The sequence below is a fragment of the Euleptes europaea genome, chromosome 18 (assembly GCF_029931775.1).
Source record: "Euleptes europaea isolate rEulEur1 chromosome 18, rEulEur1.hap1, whole genome shotgun sequence".
Lineage (NCBI taxonomy): Eukaryota > Metazoa > Chordata > Lepidosauria > Squamata > Sphaerodactylidae > Euleptes > Euleptes europaea.
The window spans coordinates 7165469-7183879 of NC_079329.1; the positions used below are offsets into that span (position 1 = coordinate 7165469).

General features: G+C 42.7%; 1 protein-coding gene across 1 annotated transcript; it reads right to left on the minus strand.

The window, feature by feature from the left end:
* Positions 1-5244: 5244 nt before the first annotated feature.
* Positions 5245-14495, minus strand: LOC130490300 (vomeronasal type-2 receptor 26-like). The gene is made up of 6 exons (XM_056864127.1): positions 14278-14495; positions 11941-12118; positions 10664-11515; positions 9366-9593; positions 6574-6706; positions 5245-6146 (listed from the first exon to the last, which is right to left on the minus strand). Exons 1-6 carry the CDS (start codon positions 14493-14495, stop codon positions 5245-5247), a joined length of 2511 nt encoding a protein of 836 aa, XP_056720105.1.
* Between the last annotated feature and the right edge of the window lie 3916 nt (positions 14496-18411).

Genomic DNA, 18411 nt, shown 5'->3' on the forward strand with positions numbered 1-18411 from the left:
TCTCATAACTCGGGACCCCCTGCCCCAATCATCACCAAACTTGGGGGTTCTTGCAAAAAGGGTCCCCTGAAGCTACGCTGAATGTTTGGGGCCTCTACCTCCAAAAAGGCCCCCCCGGAGCCACGGAAAGCCACAAATGGGTTCTTAATGGCTTTATTGCAATGGGCTGATCATGGGGGGACCCCTTCCGGGCCCCCTAACTCGGGACCCCCTGACCCAATCTTTACAAAACATGGGGGTTCTTGCGAGAAGGATCCCCTCAAGCTACACTGAAAGTTTGGGACCTCTTCCTCCAAACATGCCCCCCCAGAGTCACGGAAAGGCGCAAATGTGTTTTTAAAGGCTTTAAACAGCTGAATTTTTCCCCGAACTCCGAATCTCGTGCCGAATTGCACGGATACGAATCGGGGGAGTTCGAACTTTGGCATTTCCCAAATAAAAACAGGCCGAATTTTGCTGAATCTGAATTTTACTCAGATTGCACGTGGATTCACTGTAACTTGTGAATAGGACTAATGGATCGTTAGGTTAGGCCTTTAAACCCATTGAGGAATTTAACATATAATTTAGGTTAATATTTTCTACAATAACTGCAATGTCATTTCATCAGCCGTTCATATAAATAAATAGTTCTCCTTTTTTCACGTATTTTTATATGGTTCAGGATTTAGTGTGCTTCATTTCACTCAGTTGATTGAATGGACTATACAGTACAAAATGTCATTATGCAGAAGTACATAGCCCTGTATGCGCCTGTCAGCAAGTCAGAATGACACAAGAAATATTCATAGGATTATTCAGTCTTGGTTTGTTGCTTTGCTAGAAGTCACCGAAACACTCTAGGGACTTGCAGAAAAGGGCCAGCATACTCAAGGTTAATTTGGTAATTACAGGGGAGATAACCATCTGTGTGTATATGGTTCTCTGTGATATTTCAGACTCAAAAAAAGGATCTTTATGAGACAATAAGGAACAGAAAAAATTACACAAAATCACCACCAAAAATAAATAATGTAGCCATTGATAGGAGCAGCGTACAAATTTGGATATGTCAGTTGGGCCAGTTGTTCACAACAGGAATGCTTCAGAATCTAAATGGAAACTGCAGCTGTCATGGCATGATCAATGGCCTTTCTTGTACCACTTTGCACAAAATGCAGAGAATTCCTGCATTCCTGTCTGTTCCTGAAGCCCCTTCTGGCCTCTGGAAAGATCATTTCCCAGGGTCACAGGAGCTGTGTAGAGCAATATCTGTGTGTGTCAGTTGGGCTAGAGCAGTGGTTCCCAACGTGGGACACACGCCCCACAGGGGGGCAATTTGGTTTTTAAGGGGGGCAATTCGAGAATGAGTTATTAACAGTGAATCTTTTGCATTTCTTATGGTTCTAGGGGCCTCATAAACAATATATACATATATATTGTGACATACACATTTTTTAAATTAAAACCAGAATGTATACGGTGGTCAGCTGGTGACAATGTCACAGTGGGGGGGGGGAACATCAGGATTTTAGAGATGCTTAGGTGGGGCATGGCCAAAAAAAGGTTGGGAACCACTGGGCTAGAGTGAGGAAGGTCAAGTGGGGAAGGGCTGCTGGGGGGTAGACTATATGCTCTCCCCAGGCTCCACCCCTCAAATCTCCATGAATTTCCTAATCCAGAGCTGGTATAGGAAGCACCTAGGGTTGCCAGTTCCAGTTTGGGAAATACCTGAAGACTTTGGGGTGGGAGCCCCAAGGAGGGTGGGATTTAGGGAGGGGAGGGACTTCAGTGGGGTATAATGCCCTAGTGTCCACCTAGCAGCCATTTTCTCCAGGTGAACTGATTTCTGTCACTTGGAGATCAATTGTAATCCCAGGAGATCTCCAGCCACTGCCTGGAGGTTGGCAACCCTAGCTGTGGCTCAGTGGAAGGGCCTCTGCTTGGCATGCAGGAGGTCCCAGGTTCAATCCCTGGCATCTCCAGGCAAAAGAGGTTAGGTAATAGGTTATATGGAAGACCTCTGCTCGAGCCCCTGGCGAGCTGCTGCCAGTCTGAGTAGATGATAGTGACATTGATGGACCAATGGTCTGATTCAGAATAAGGCAGCTTCATTTGTGATCATGTGTGTGTGTTCCTCCTCCACAAGTTGGGCTCCATTGTGGGGAGAGGGCAATTTCAACCCCTTGTCCCTCCTCACCCGACCCCACAAACCTTCATGACTTTTGCTCTGCATGGATGACACAACCCCAGGAATCATCTTCCTGGGTTCACAAAGTGCTGCTGAAATAGAGAAGACTGTAGGAAGACATCTGTGTGCTGGTCATTGATCATCTGCTTAGAAACCCTACATGTTGAGAACATTTCCTCCCCAGTCCAACAATTCTGTCCCTAAGAGTTGAAGAAACGGAGATCATGGCAGGCACCCAAAGACAAGTTCAGCCAACCCAGGAGATTTACTATCTTTGCCAAGAAAAATCTCATTCACAATAAAACATACCCACTCTTCCTGACACTCCCTCTTGCCCAGAGAAGAAAGGGGTTCATTTACAAAGGAGGTGGCTGCAGCTTTGGTTAGAAAGGCCTCACCTTGAAACTCTGATACGTACATTGTAAGTGTTGATTTAACAAAGTAACCAGCAGTGTGATCCTCAGAACACTTTCCTGGGTGTAAGCCCCACTGAGTAGGACTGTGTGTAGACCTATTTTGAGTTGCTATCTAAAGGAGGAAGGTGCCATGCGAACGGGAGGATCAGAAAATATTCCTCCCTTCATTTCCCCCTCCCCCATTCATGGTTATCTGATTTTGATCCACTCTCTACTTGGATATTAATTTATTATCTAGCATCTTTCCCAACGAATCAATTGTTTCTCTACTTCTTTCCTGAAGTATTGATTTATTCTCTATACACTCTTTCCCAAAGCATAGAGTATGCAGTCTTTGGCATGACAACAGTCTGTGTAGTATAGTGCTTAGAATGACATACTAGGAATTAGGAGACCTGGGTGCAAATTTCCATTCAGCTATGTCATCTCACTAGATAATTTGAGGTGAGCCATTCTCTCTCATCTTAACTGACCTCAGAGAGGCACTGGGGAGGATAAAATGGAAGAGGGTCATATTGAAAATGAGTTTTCCCCTAAAGCACAATGTCACTTGAACACACATGAAGCTGCCATGTACTGAATCAGGTCTATCAAAGTCAGTATTGTCTACTAAGACTGGCAGCAGCTTTCCAGGGTCTCAGGCAGAGGTTTTTCACATTACCTGGTCCCTTTTAATTGGATATGTCGGGATTGAACCTGGGACCTTCTGCATGCCAAGCAGATGCTCAACCATTCAGCTAGAGGCCCTTCCCGCTTGCATGTACTTGCTGAGCTTAGCCTATTTGGTGAAGTCTGACATGCTTTTTCTTAATTAGGCATTTTTTTATCTGTGCTGGATTACACCTGTCACTGAACCAGACCAGATAATGCAACATATTTTTTTTATTATCAGCACACCTTTGTTGTTTACAACACACTTTATGGTTCTTTCAGATAATTCATATAACATCGTAAGCCAGATTATTGTTATAAATCCTATCAGCTACATCTAGAAATGACTGATTTTGGTTGGCCATATAAAAGGAAACGTTTACTGACTACTTGGATTGGTATCAACTTATTTCTCCATCAGCTGACAGAGATCTGATGTGGGTGTAATGTTGCCTATTTCTGTGGCAGTTATATGGCCCAGTATATCTTTTCACCAGACTCAAAGGTCCTGACTGTTTTATACCCAGCCCTTTGGTTCAGGTCCTACATTGGTGGTGAAAAGGGCCATAAAGTCACAGCCGACATGGCAACCCTGTAGGGTTTTCTAAGCAAGGGACTTTCAGAGATGGTTTACCACCTGTCCCTGCGTAGGCAATGTTAAACCATGTGTGGTGTAGTGGTTAAGAGTGGTGTTTTGGAGTGGTGGAGTCTGATCTCCACTCCTCCACATGAGCGGTGGAGGCTAATCTGGTGAACTGGATTTGTTTCCCCACTCCTACACACAAAGCCAGCTGGGTGACCTTGAGCTAGTCACACTCTCTCAGCCTCACCCACCTCACAGGGAGGGAAAGGGAAGGTGATTGTAAGCCGGTTTGAGTCTCCCTTAAGTGGTAGAGAAAGTCAGCATATAAAACCCAACTCTTCTTCTTCTTCCAACTAATGATACTAGGCAGTGCTGACCCAGCTTAGCTTTCAAAATGTCATGAGATCAGGTTAGCCCGGGCCATCCAGAGCAGGGCAGGTCCTATATAACATCTATCTAAAATGTAACTTATTTACTTCCCAGGTCCTACATTTTCTACATATCATTTAATAGACACTGGTTACCTTGCTAGCATATCTTGGCACACACTCAACACAGAAAAATGCAGCTCAACAAAGAATTTGTTTTTAATATAAATGTACAGGTATTGCTTTCAGAGGATTCCATTATTTGCATGATTCAGGGACTTTTCATACATTTTTGTTTTGAGGGATTTTTCAGACTGGTTTGGTCTCTGACTGTTCTCATGCCATGCTTCATGAGACTGAGACAGCAAGGTAGACTTCCTCTGAATGTGGAGGATCCACTTAAGTATTTTGATTTAATAGTTTTTGATAGCCTTTTCTCCTTCTCTGTGAATGTATTGAGACAGCAAGGGAACAAGTCTGCTGCAGTACAAGACAGCTCTGTGTGTTGAGTCAGTGGGGGAAAAGTCATGGTGAATGATAAAGGGAACTGGATAGAACTGCTATGCTCTTGTGCTCCCGACTATGTGAAGCTACCAGATAAGCACCAAATGGTGATGTGTTATGTCTTAGCCTGGAATTAGGATAAAAGTTCATTCCCCAGTACAACCGGGGCTCAGTCTTTTATGCTTGTTAAGGCGGCTGGGCCATAGCTGTAATAAAACTGTTTTCTTGACTAACGGTCTCGGGTCTCCTCCAAGAACCTCCATTTTGCCACAACAAGACATTTGCATCAGTTCAGTTAGCTTGTTTTTCCTGTTTTCATAAGATTTAAGTGTTTGAGTGTGTACCATGAGACATTCAGAGATAAATTAGCATGGAGTGGCGTATAAAGATGCCTTATGTATACCTGTACATTAATATGATATATATTGTTAGTATGTAAGCTATTTTACTTATGGATTAATTGTGTTCTTATTTATATTTTGGTCTATGACTGTTTTAAATAAATCTGATTTGATAAATTTGCATGGCCTGGATCTGTATTGATTTTACTTTTTAATATTTTTGTCTTACTATCTGCCCCCTTTTGTTCAGTTCAGGCCTCATCAAAATGATATAGCATTTGGGAGAGAAGATGAAGATCAGTAACCCAGCACTGGTCGCCAAGATGGAGAAGACCTCCACAGCCACCATGTATTTTCCCTTTGTGCTCAGGTAGCTCGGAACAAAAGATAACCAAACACTACAGAAGATCAACATGCTGAAGGTGATAAATTTGGCTTCATTAAAACTGTCAGGCAACTTTCTGGCTAGGAAAGCAACAGTGAAGCTGATAACAGCTAGGAAGCTCATAAAGCCCAGGACACAATAAAACATTATCACAGACCCTTCATTACATTGTAATACTGTTTCTCCCGGTGTTGAGTGCCTATCAAAATCTGGGAAGGGGGGAGAGGTTGCAAGCCACACAACACAAATAGTGGCTTGAATAAAGGAACTGGAGAGAACAATAGAGTTGGTCAACCGTTTTCCCACCCATTTCCTCATCTTGGAGCCTGGCTTGGTTGCCATGAAGGCTAGAACCACCATGATGGTTTTGGCCAGCACACAGGAAACCGCCAAAGAGAATACTGTGCCAAAAGCACTTTGCTGAAGGAGACACTTCAGTTTTTCTGGTTGGCCAATGAATAGGAAAATGCAAAGGAAGGAGAGCAGGAGGGAGACGAGAAGTGTGTAGGTGAGGTCTCGGTTGTTGGCTTTGACAATGGGAGTGTCTTGGTGTTTAATGAAGATCCCGAGTACTAGAACTGTAAGGAAAGAAAAGAGAAGAGCAAAAACAGCCAAAGTGATCCCCAAAGGTTCTTCATAAGACAGGAAGCTTATAATTCTGGGGATGCAAGAATCCTGGTTATTGTTTGGATATTGATCTTCAGGACACTGAAAACAGTAATCCATGTCTGAAAAAGAAAACAAGAGTTTCTGTACCAAGTCTTCCCAGTCTGTCACACACCTCAGGAACGATTCAGTGGAAACCCAGTTTTTAGGACTTGGGTGATCATGGGACTGTTAACCCGATCACTTATAGTGTCTTCTCTCTGTGAATCTCATTAACTGAGAGTCACCACTAACACCCTCTGATTTGGATATGGTGGAATCTTTTGTTTCAATCAATTAACATTTATTACAATCAAAAGATCAGTCAACATCTTGTGTGTTGAGGTGAGATGCTCTTCAGATGAACACACACTCATCAGTGGGAGGGTCAGGTGGTATCCTCTCTTCTGGTGTCATCGCCATAATTGAGTGATCATCTCTTTATGCATTAAAGCCATTAAGGATACAAGCCAAGATATATTGATAAGCATTATTCTCCTCATCACTTACCCTTTTGATCTGAAATCTTCCCTTCTGAACATTTAATGCAGTCATAGCAGCAAAATGGTTTCCCTTCTATCTTTGCCTTGGTCTTACTATAACCTGAATGACAGTTGTCGTTACATGCAGACAGGGGCCGTGACTGTCCATAAAGGAAAGAGAAAGATTGGTTGTACATTCAAACCTACATTGGTCCCCAACACCAAAAGGAAGATGCAGGCACCACATATGGATTAAATGAAGGTTTATTAATGTTAATGGCTCAGGCTGAACTAAAATTATTAAACTTATTATCACCCCTTTAGTGAGGGCACCCAATGATGCTACCCTCTGGCTCCACCAGTGTTCCGGCAGTCCCACCCTGGCTCCAAGATTAGGGCAATAAAACAGAGGTTCTTCTTTAGCCTTGCCTACACACCAACCAGTCACTGGAAAAGTCATGCTAGGAAAAGTGGAGGGCAGCAGGAAAACAGGAAGACCGAACAAGAAATGGGTTGACTCAATAAAGGAAGCCACAGCCTTCAATTTGCAAGATCTGAGCAAGGCTGTCAAAGATAGGACATTTTGGAGGACTTTCATTCATAGGGTCGCCATGAGTCGGAAACGACTTGATGGCACTTAACACACACACACACATACACAAATCTATACTGAGATAATTATCACCATTTTCCATATGATGGTGAGCATGAGGGTTCACATGCACACATCTAGCACTGGAAAAATTTCCTCCCCAGGTACTTGGATTTGTCTGCCCAAAGGGACTGGTTCGGTTACCTCTCTACATCCTAAGTTACATCAAGGTACATTCAGGTGGGTAGATGTGTTGGTGGTAGTAGAAGAGCAAGATGCAAATACAGTAGCACCTTAACGACCAACAAGGGTACAAGCTTTTGAGAGTCAAAAGATCATGCTGGAAGAATCCCATAGCTATAGAGAAGCCTGAAGATTACAGATCATTGCCTACAAATCAATGTCCCCAAAGTGCTGGAAGTGCAGACCAGAAGTAGGTTCATTTCATCATATGTGTTGGACTTGTGATAAAGCCAAAAACTTTTGGGACATGATCTATAATGAAATAAGATTGATTATACAGAATAATATACCTAAAACACCTGAGATGATGTTACTTAGTATGATACCAGACTCTATTTTAACTCAGAGATCATTTTTAATTTATGCCACCATCACTGCAAAATTGATTTATGCAGCCAAATGGAAATCAACGGACATTCCAGACAAAAAAGATTGGATACAAAAAATGTTGGAACTGGTGGAAATGGCTAAACTTACAGCACTGATAAATCAAAGAGACAATACGCAAATTATGGGTGAATGGGAGGCATGGAGAATCTATTGTGAAAATGAACTTCAAATGGGCGAATTTAAGGGTTATTCACCGATCTAATCCATTTTTTTTACTATTGTTAGGGATGTTTTTATATTAAATTATATAATTATATATAGTTATCATAACAAGATCCATTTTAAGATAGCCTGTAATTATATATGATTTGATATTATGAATTCATTTTATTTGATTTTGACAAAGAAATTCATTTGCATATATGTGACAATATTAGGATTAGAACTTTATACAAAAGCATATATGACTTTATAATGGGATAGAAAGAGATGGAGATCTTTGTATTTCATTTGATTACATTTGTATTCTCAACAATAATTCAAAGGGTTTTTTACCTTTTTGATGATTTTTATTAATTGTTTAATTGTTTGTTTATATCTTTTGAAAAAAATGTTTTTTTAAAAAAAAGATTACAGATCTTTGTGTTGGTGCTTGCTGGAATAAAGTTCAGAGTCAGTTTTCTGACATAGTTTGATTCGGGTCCTGTAACACTCTAGAGATCAAGATTTCCAGGGTATAAACCAGGGTAGTTTTGTGGTTAAGACCAGCAGACTCTAATCTGGAGAACCAGGTTTGATTCCCCACTCCTCTACATGAGCGGCGGACTCTAATCTGGTGAACCGGGATGATTTTCCCACTCCTACACATGAAGCCTGCTGGGTGACCTTGGGCTAGTCGCAGCTCTCTCCGAACTCTCTCAGCCTCACTTACCTCACAAGATGTATGTTGTGGGGAGCGGAATGGAAGGTAATTGCAAGCCACTTTGAGACTACTTAAAGGTAGAGAAAAGCAAGGTATAAAACCAACTCTTCGTCTTCTTCTGATTATGCAAACTCTAGGTGTTGCTTGATTAAAGTTTACTTGGGGTAATTAACTTGTTTTCTGCTTTGATTTTGGCAGTTGCTAAAATATTTGTTTCTAACTGTTACTCTTGTGATGTTAGATTTGTAATCTCATTGAATTAACACTGTTGGAAGGAATCAGGTACCTTCTTTGCAGTTTTTTGGGTAGAATTTAGAGACAAGGGATTCTATGACATTTTCCTCTTAGGCCATTGCCTCCCATACAGTAGTATTGTCTGCAAAGTATACTTACCACTTGCAGTTCACTTTGTGTAAAAAAAAACCCACTTAGGTAGAAAATAAAGATAATCTATGCATTTTGGCCATTGGGGTATTTTTCTACCCCATGAGTTTATTAAGAAAGCATTGATCTAAGCAACCATTTTTAAGTGCTCTGGAAAGATACATACCTTTGTGACAACCACAAATAAACAAGATATTTAAAAAAAAATGTTGTGGGACATTTTTATCCCTAGATACTATGGGGAAATCTCTAACAAGGTGTCTTATGGCATCTGAAATTTGAGACAGCTTAGCCTGCATGTTCCATCAGCTTCTGATCACTGGAGAAACTGAGATATATGTAGACCTACCTGGTTAAAACTACTGGGCCATACAATGGCTCCTTCACGGATGGTCAACCCATTGTCCATGGATTTCTTTGGTTCGAACTGTCCAACTTTGAATCTAAGGAAGGACTTATTTGGGAATGTGACCCAGTTGTGAATATCAAAGCCACCTCTTAATGCCTCATTTTGAGTGAAGGAAACTCTTTCTCCTGCACTATTGTTAAATGAAACCCTTCTCAGAAATTGGTGTAGCTAAATTCAAAACAAAAAAAGGAAATTTGAATGATTAGCAAAAATGCATTAATACAAGGAGAAGAATAATAGCTTATTCTAAACAGGTAAAATTAATTCATAAGGACATTTAAGGGAAGAATTGTTATATTAAAAGAATTACATGGAGTAAAAATAGTAATAATTGTAGCAGTGACTGTGGCAACAGTAGTAATTAAGCACATTTTAGGATACCATAGACCCTGACCTGGATAGCCTAGGCTAGCCTGATCTTGTCAGATCTCAGAAGCTAAGCAGGGTCAGTCCTGGCTAGTACTTGGATGGGAGACCACCAAGGAATACCAGGGTTGCTATGCAGAGGAAGGCAATAGCAAACCACCTCATTTAGTCTCTTGCCTTGAAAACCCTACTGAACTGCCATAAGTTGGCTGCAACTTGACGGCACTTTACACACAGAGAAGGATACCATGGCTGACCAAAAACAAACAAACAAATAAATGGGTTCTAGATCAAATCAAGCTTGAATTCTCCATAGAAGCTAAAATGACTAAACTGAGGCAATCATACTGTAAAGAGAAGACTGTATATACCATCTAGGTCCTATTTAGGCTTGTGCATATTGATAAACCAGAACCAAAAATAAACCTTAAAAAAGCCATTTTGGTAAAATTCAGGTTCAGGTTTACCAAATGCCAAAACCTGGGGAGAAAGCCAAAGCTGAATTGGCCATTCCCAAAAAAAAACGGGTATTTATTCGGCTTTTTTGGGTTCAGATTTCCCCAGGCTTTGTGAGGCTCCTGGGGGGCATTTTTTGAAGTAGAGGTCCCAAATTTGCAGTGTTGCTGCAGGGAACTCTCCTTCATGACCCCCCCAAGTTTGGTGAAGATTGGGTCTGGGGTCTGGTTTTATGGGTTCTGGAAGGGGTCATCCCCATCCTCCTCCATAGAGAAGAAATAGCAAGTGGCCACTATCAGATTCTCTATTGTGAACTTCGCTATGCTTCTCTATGGAGGAGCCTGGCAAACTTTCCCCCCATTGAAAGCAATAGGCCATTGAAAGCTCTCCTGCATTTTGTTTGCTTGGGACATTACCTGCCAAGGCTGTGGAATCAGGTTTGGTTTCACTCTGTCAGCTGTTGCTCTGGGTTGGAGTTGGGATGCATACATGGCATGCACAGCATGTGCCACAGCATAGACAGCATTATAGATGCTGTAACTGTGGCCAGTCATGCTCATTTCAAAAACAGATCCAGGGAGAGTCTCCAGCTTCTCCTCCCCAGTACAGATTTCCTCATCTGTTGCATCTGCCGCAGTGTTGGGTAATGTACACTGAAATGCCACCTTCCAGAAGTCCTTGATAAAGCCATCTTCTGTCTCTGAGGTAGGGATTCTCATCTGAAGAAACTTCCTGAATCCTAACATCTCCTTTGCATGAACTGAGAAGGAGAGAGCACCATGGACGAAGCCTAAGTCCCACTCTCTTTGGAAAGGATATGATGTGAAATCCATCTGTGCGGTCATGATCCAAATTTTGGGCTTCATGGGCTTGTCCTCAAATTCTGCCTGAAACAGCATCGTCCTTAGAAGTGCTACTGTGTGGATTTCACCATGCATGACCATCACATTGGCAGTGCTTGCATTGATGATATGCAGCGTTTCACCTCCCTTCACCACCAACTGATCAATGTTACTGGAAAAAGTCATCTTTGGGAAGATGTGTACAAACTCAAAGCAGATGCTGTGGTCGGTAAACACAGAAAGCTCATTCTCTACAAACTTCTCTGTGTTGTCATTGTCATCCGAGAGCACTCCTATCCATGTCCACTTGAAATGCCGCAATAACCTGGCAATGCCCATATACTGAAGGGTCCCACTTGGGAACATTGAGTGGAAAAAAACAGCATGAGTTTTGTTATTTAGCACAGGAGCCGAAGCATATATGACCTAAAGAAAAGAAAGGGGAAAGGCAGAGACATTTTCCAAATGTGTGAGTATGTAGTGATATTTCACTGGTTAGGACTGGGATGGGACACTACCAAGGAAGTCCAGGGTTGCTACACAGAGGTAGCCAATGGCAAAGCACCTCTGCTTCTTGCTTTCCTTGAAAACCATATGGGGTCACACATGAACACATGAAGCTGCCTTCTACTGAATCAGACTAGCCAGCTAAGTCAGATGCGGCTTGATGGGACTGTCCACCACCATAGCAATAGTTTGTCATAGAGTGAGGACTTCCGCCAGATATCAAATGAGTTCCAATCTAGAATTTGTGAGTCTTTCCCCCCTTTAAATATTCCAGGAGCCCACATCAAAGGAAGAGCTAGTGTCAATGGCCTGCTAAACTCCAACACGCCAGGAACAAATCTTACCTGGGGAATCTTGTAGTTGCACAGGACGGTGGCCATGTGGACACAGACATTCGAGCTGGGTCCGCCAATCACCGCTAATGGATTGTTCTGCCTCTCACACTTGTAGTTAGGGACATATTTGTCCCTTTTGGAGAGAAGTTCCAAGGAGGCACGGTACGTCCAGCTTGCACTGAAGTGGCTGTTGTAGATGCGGAAGCCGAGGGTGATGTTGGGTAAAATCTGAGGATTTTCGTTGATCTCCTTTGCAGCAAATGCCAAGGCCAGGACATGCTGGTAGGTATGAGTCAGCATCCTGTAGTGACAATTGTTTGCAACACAGTAGTGTATTTGCCTCAGAATATGGTATTATCTATGGTTCAACAGAGCAGCTATTTCATTAATATATTTCATTAGACTAGACCTAGTGATGTGGATCTGCCTGCTGACACCTCCTCAGATGAGGAAGAGATGGAGGAAGTCGGCCTAGGGTTGCCAGGTCCCTCTTCACCACTGGTGGGAGGTTTTTTGGGTAGAGCCTGAGGAGGCTGGGGTTTGGGGAGGGAAGGGACTTCAAGGCCATACAGTCCAATGGCCAAAGCAGCCATTTTCTCTATCGGCTGGAGATCAGTTGTAATAGCAGGAGAGCTCCAGCTAGTACCTGGCAACCCTAAGACAGCCTCAGCCCTTGGATACTGCAGGAAGACTCACTGGACAAAGAGGAGACTTCTCCAGATGCAGAGGGAGAGTCTTGGGCTGAAGCCAGCATGTTATGCCCTCAGTCCCACAGCCCAGGACTTGAAGCAGAAGGCCTGCAGCCACTAGCCTCACCCCTGAGGTCACCAGAACTCTTGCAATGCCAGAGAAAGTGGGCCCAGAGAGATGCACTGGATGGGCACCGTAGCACACAGTTGACAGCTCGGCACCTGTCAACCTCTGCTTGTGAGCCTGAGTCACCTCAGGATCAGGGCTGACATTCATGTCGGCTTCTCAGCCATTGATGAGTTGCCCCTGTCCCTTGATGACTCAGCCAGGTCTTCCAGATAAAAGCAGCCAGGAAGGGCAAGCTGGCATGGAAGCAACTCGTCCACAACCCTTGTTGAGTTCCATCATTCCTTGCCTTGTTCTGAATCTCAGTATATTGTACCTCCTGGACCTGGATTATGCCTTTTCGATTTGCTGTACTGGTTTTGACAACTGGACTAGTGAATATTTGTGCTTCGACGCACAAACTGTGTTTTGACTATGCTGGTTGCTGCTTGCCCCAGTTACCTACCGGAACCTGGTCGCCCAGCTGAGAGAAATGTCAAGAAACACTGGTTTTCACAGCTAATGCTCGATATCTTTGAACACCAGCCCAATGTGGGCACTGCTTAAGAAGATCTTACACAGTACATGTATGCACTGGACACATTATTACTATCTGTTTTATTTTATGGATTTGAAGCTAGTTTTTTTAACTATATAAGGTCAATAAGAACTTTATGTGTGTCTGCATATTATTCAAATATGTACAGGTACTTCCACGTGGCTTAGAATGTTGAAATGTGATGTTTACAATTGTCTGGAAGGGTACAGTTTTACATATAACAGTCAAAACTCAGGATGCAATATTTACTTCGCATGATGGGGGCAAAGAAGACTAACTGCTACAGGACCTCACTATGCTGTCCCCCAATATATTAGCTCATATTACTTAAGTTTAAGGGGCAAACAAGCAAACTGTAACAAAGACCACAGGTATTCATCAAAATTACAAAGATAAATTAGAAGCAACAATACCTGCATTGTTGCTTCTAATATGGGCTTCTCTGTTGTATGAGACGGAGAATAATAGTTTGCCACAGCCCATTTGTTGTCAAACAGTTATTCAGCTCTGAGTATACAGCACTGACTAATATGTTCAGAACCACCTCATTACAAGCTCAATGCAGGATCATTGCAATACCATTTGCACATAATGGTGCATCATGATGTTGCAATACAACTCATGCATAACATTGAGAACGCTCATTGTTCTTACAGTGATGGAGGCAGGGAAGTCTTCTTAATAGAAAAATGAAATGCTGTGTCAGTTATTACCCACATATTGTCCAAGGCTAAAGCCAATTCATGTCACCAGGCTGTTCAAAGAGTACTAGATTTGACCGTTAGTTTCCATCCCACCAAAGATGAAGGATTCTTCCAATACAAGGGTACTTCCACTGATACATGGAACCTTGCTCTGCAGAAGTGGAATGGTCCACTTGTGGAAGATCCTTTGCCTTGGAAGAAGTCCTCACTGTCACCAGATAGAATACTTTGGATCCAATTCAGAATCACTCACAGATTTACTAGAGGAATAGAAAACAAACAGCTTACATTTGTTCATCAAGGAATTCAGGAGACGGAGGTTTTTCGAAGGTTATGCTCTTAGAAAATATGTAGATCTGAGAAATAATGCCTGCGATGATGAGGTCTCCCGACTGATAGTACTTATGAAGGATAGGGACCGGCTCGCTGAGGGTGCATTTAGTAACCAAGACTTTGCATACCACCTGAGACAACAGCGCTAACACCAATGCCACAAATACAACCATCTTACAGGGAAATCATCCCATCCAGATGCTAATTCATCTGTTCCCCCAATGCAATTCAAGTGGCCCTTGGTAGTCCAGCTCACTTGAATGGATACTCACTCTGATGATTCCAAGCCAGAACTGTACATTTTAATGTGTTGGCAGTTGGTGCCCTGGCTGCGACAAGCCCCCAGCTCTGAATGGAAGAAGGGATATTAATACTATCTTTCAGTCATGGTTTACGGTTGCTGTAGTAGCCACTGTGATTCTCTTGAGACTATGGAAAAAAATAGAACTGATGATAGGTAATTTGATAATTATAGGGGAGAGTTACAAGTTAACTGTGACATTGTAGGGGTGGAAAAACACGTTGATCAAGCAGAAAGAAAGAAAACACACACAAATGAAGAACCAGTTTTCAAAGTTAATTTTTGTAGAGGCAGGAAGAAATGCTGAAGTTGCAGACAGGGGATTTTCCAAAGCAATACAAATAAAACTTTCAGTTGAGGATCGAGTGACCAACGAGTTGTTGTTGTTTTCCATTTTATATTGTCCGTTGAAGATTAGAACACTTTAAAAACTTTTTTTACAATAAAATAATTAGTTGGCATGCTTCCAGCCTGACAGTTAAATATATGAAAAAGTAAGCATCTCAGAACAGTGGAAAGCAATGGAAACCCAAACAAAAACGTATCTCATTTGATAAATTATTTGGGCCTACTACCATTGTCCATTTTCTTGGGTTGTTAAAAGCTATTAGATCAGTAGGCTGAAGTGGGAGGGGGGAAACAGGATGGTTCCATTCTACCCTGTGAAAATTTAGTTTGGATCCAGCCCAAGCCTTATGCTGAGAAATGGCTGGCTGAAGACGATGGTATGGCAGGACATTTGGCAGGACCAAAAAAAACAGTGAAAGGCCCATCTCCCTTAGAGCCCGAATTTGACCAGGACAACTCAGAAGGTCCGAAGCAACACGAGAGAATTCCCTGTTTGTATGTCCCATGTCTTTCAACTGAGGAGGCTCATTGAGGGTGCTTGCCTGTTAGGCCACTCAAATCAGGAAAGTGTCACTATGCTGAGATTGTCCTTGCGTGTTCCCTTTTACAAGCTACTATCTGTACCATGTGGTTGGCAACATCTCCCTTCTTCCCAGCTTTGGACATGAACTCAATGACTGAGAAAATTGTTCTGGAATGTAACGAAGGGTCCATCACCATGTTTTACTGTGTCCTGAGCTTCCTGGGCTTCCTGGCCACCATCAGCTTCACCGTGGCTTTCTTCGCCAGGAACTTACCTGACAGTTTCAACGAAGCCAAGTTCATCACTTTCAGCATGTTGGTCTTTTGCAGTGTTTGGGTCTCCTTTGTTCCCACCTACTTGAGCACCAAGGGGAAATCCATGGTGGCTGTGGAGATCTTCTCCATCTTGGCCTCCAGTGTTGGATTACTGGGCTGCATCTTTTCCCAAAAAAGTTATATCATTTTACTAAGACCTGACCTGAACAATAAAGGACAGCTAGGAAAAACAAAGAATTAAATCTTATGACTAGGATATACCAAGGATATACTTTTTGTAATCTGCAGTGTTTAGATAGTTGGTCTTCGTTGTGTTCTGAGGCATTTGTTTCCTAATTACAATGTGTACTAAAAGTGCATGAGGGAGCACATTCACACTGGGCTTGCAAGAATTTCATTTTTTGTGTGTGTGTTTAAAGTGCCCAAAATATTTCTGAAAAATCTGTGTTAGGTTATTGTGTTTCTGAAAAATCTGTGTTTGATGTGACCTCACCCAATGGGTCAGTAATGACCAGGTGCTTGCACTGGGGACTATCTTTACTTTTGAATATCACCAGATGTTTGGATTGTATGTATTATTGTATCATAAATGTCTAGACCCCATGGAAATAAATGTTTTTTTCAGTGCCAAACTGATTGCAAAGTGATTTCCTTTGAACTCAACATTTCCTAATGCACAATGGATACTCAAATTTAGAGCCCCCCATTACATTACAATTAAATTCTATCACACACACCATTTTGGCCATTAGCTGGATGTGATTCCCAGCTTGCTCTCTTGTGTTTTTTTTAAAACAAGTATCTGGGTCTTCTAAATCTGTAGATAGAAAGCAAAATGAGCAGAGAGTTTTCTGCAGAGGAAACAGACCTATCTTACATCCCATTAGTTCTAGCTAAAACCAGAGTCCACTTGGATGAATTGGGCAACCTCGGAATCATAGAATCATAGAGTTAGAAGGGACCACCATGGTCATCTAGTCCAACCCCCTGCACAATGCAGGAAATTCACAACTACCTCCCCACCACATCCCCAGTGACCCCCTACTCCATGCCCAGAAGATGGCCAAGATGCCTTCTCTCTCATAAACTGCCTAAGGTCATAGAATCAGCATTGCTGACAGATGGCCACCTAGCCTCTGCTTAAAACCTTCAGGGAAGGAGCGCTTACCACCTCCCGAGGAAGCCTGTTCCACTGAGGAACCGCTCTAACTGTTATAAAATTCTTCCTAATGTCTAGATGTAAACTCTTCTGATTTAATTTTAACCTGTTGGTTCTGGTCCAACCTTCTGGGGCAACAGAAAACAACTCGACACCCTCCTCTCTATGACAGCCCTTCAAGTACTTAAAGATGGTTATCATATCCCCTCTCAGTCTTCTCCTCTTCAGGCTAAACATACCCAGCTCCTTCAACCTTTCCTCATAGGACATGGTCTCCAGACCCCTCACCATCTTTGTTGTCCTCCTCTGGACACGTTCCAGCATGTCTACATCTTTCTTAAATTGCGGTGGCCAAAACTGAACACAATACTCTGCTTTGTCTTTGCTTAAATCCACACTGGAGGCAAGAAACTGTTGCCCTACTAGGGTTGCCAACTTCCAGGTACTAGCTGGAGATCTCCTGCTACTACAACTGATCTCCAGCCAACAGAGATCAGTTCACCTGTAGACTATGACCACACTGAGGGCATATCCTGTTGCACAGCACCACCTGTCAAAGAAGTTGGGATTGGGGAAAGGAAAAGCTCATCCTGGCATCCGTCATCCTATCCTCACCATCCTTTCAGGCTCCAGGGATGATAATCCTGGCCGCCGCCACCAACATGTTCATTCATGGGAGTGGGACACGAGATAGGGACTGACTTAGCCTTTTGCCTGCCGCTTAGGGTTGCCAGCTCTGGGTTGGGAAATACCTGCAGATTTTGGGGGCAGAGCCTGAGTAAAGCGGGGTTTGGGGAGGGACTTCAAACCAATTGCCAAAGCGGCCATTTTCTCCAGGTGACCTGATCTCTATCTGCTGGAGATCAGTTGTAATAGCGGGAAATCTCCAGCTACCACCTAGAGGTTGGCAACCCTACTGCAGTTTCTTGGACAACCTTGGGAAGAGTGAATCCTGCAGCAATCTGTTCAACAGGAAAGATTTGAGGAAAGGAGGACTCTTCCAGCTTCCTCTGGAAAATCTCAGAAATAAGTTGAACGACTTCAGAGACTTAGGAAACCTAAGTGAGGCAACTTCATGCACCTCTACAGATTTCAAGAGAAATCCGTCTCTGCACTGGAAAATGAAACAACCTTAGCCAACTTCACTAGGGGAATCACGGATGCCTTTTTATGAACAGAGGTTAATTTCTCAGTGAATGCAATCAGTCATTTTGGTCACCAGATATTATTTGAATTCCTGCAATGCAAATTGGCACATTGCCTTGTAAGATTTAACCTACAGAGACTGCTAGCTTTTTTCTCCAGAATTAGCTAGCCATCTCTTACTAAATACTTGTGTGTTTGCTAACACATTCCAGGGGTCTGGGGTGGTCAAGGACAAGGGGGTGGATGGAATAATGTCACCTTTTACATTTCATTTTCCTCTTGCTGCCACTCAGAGCAGGGAACGGGAGATCCCCTGCCCCAGAGGTAGGCTGGCAAC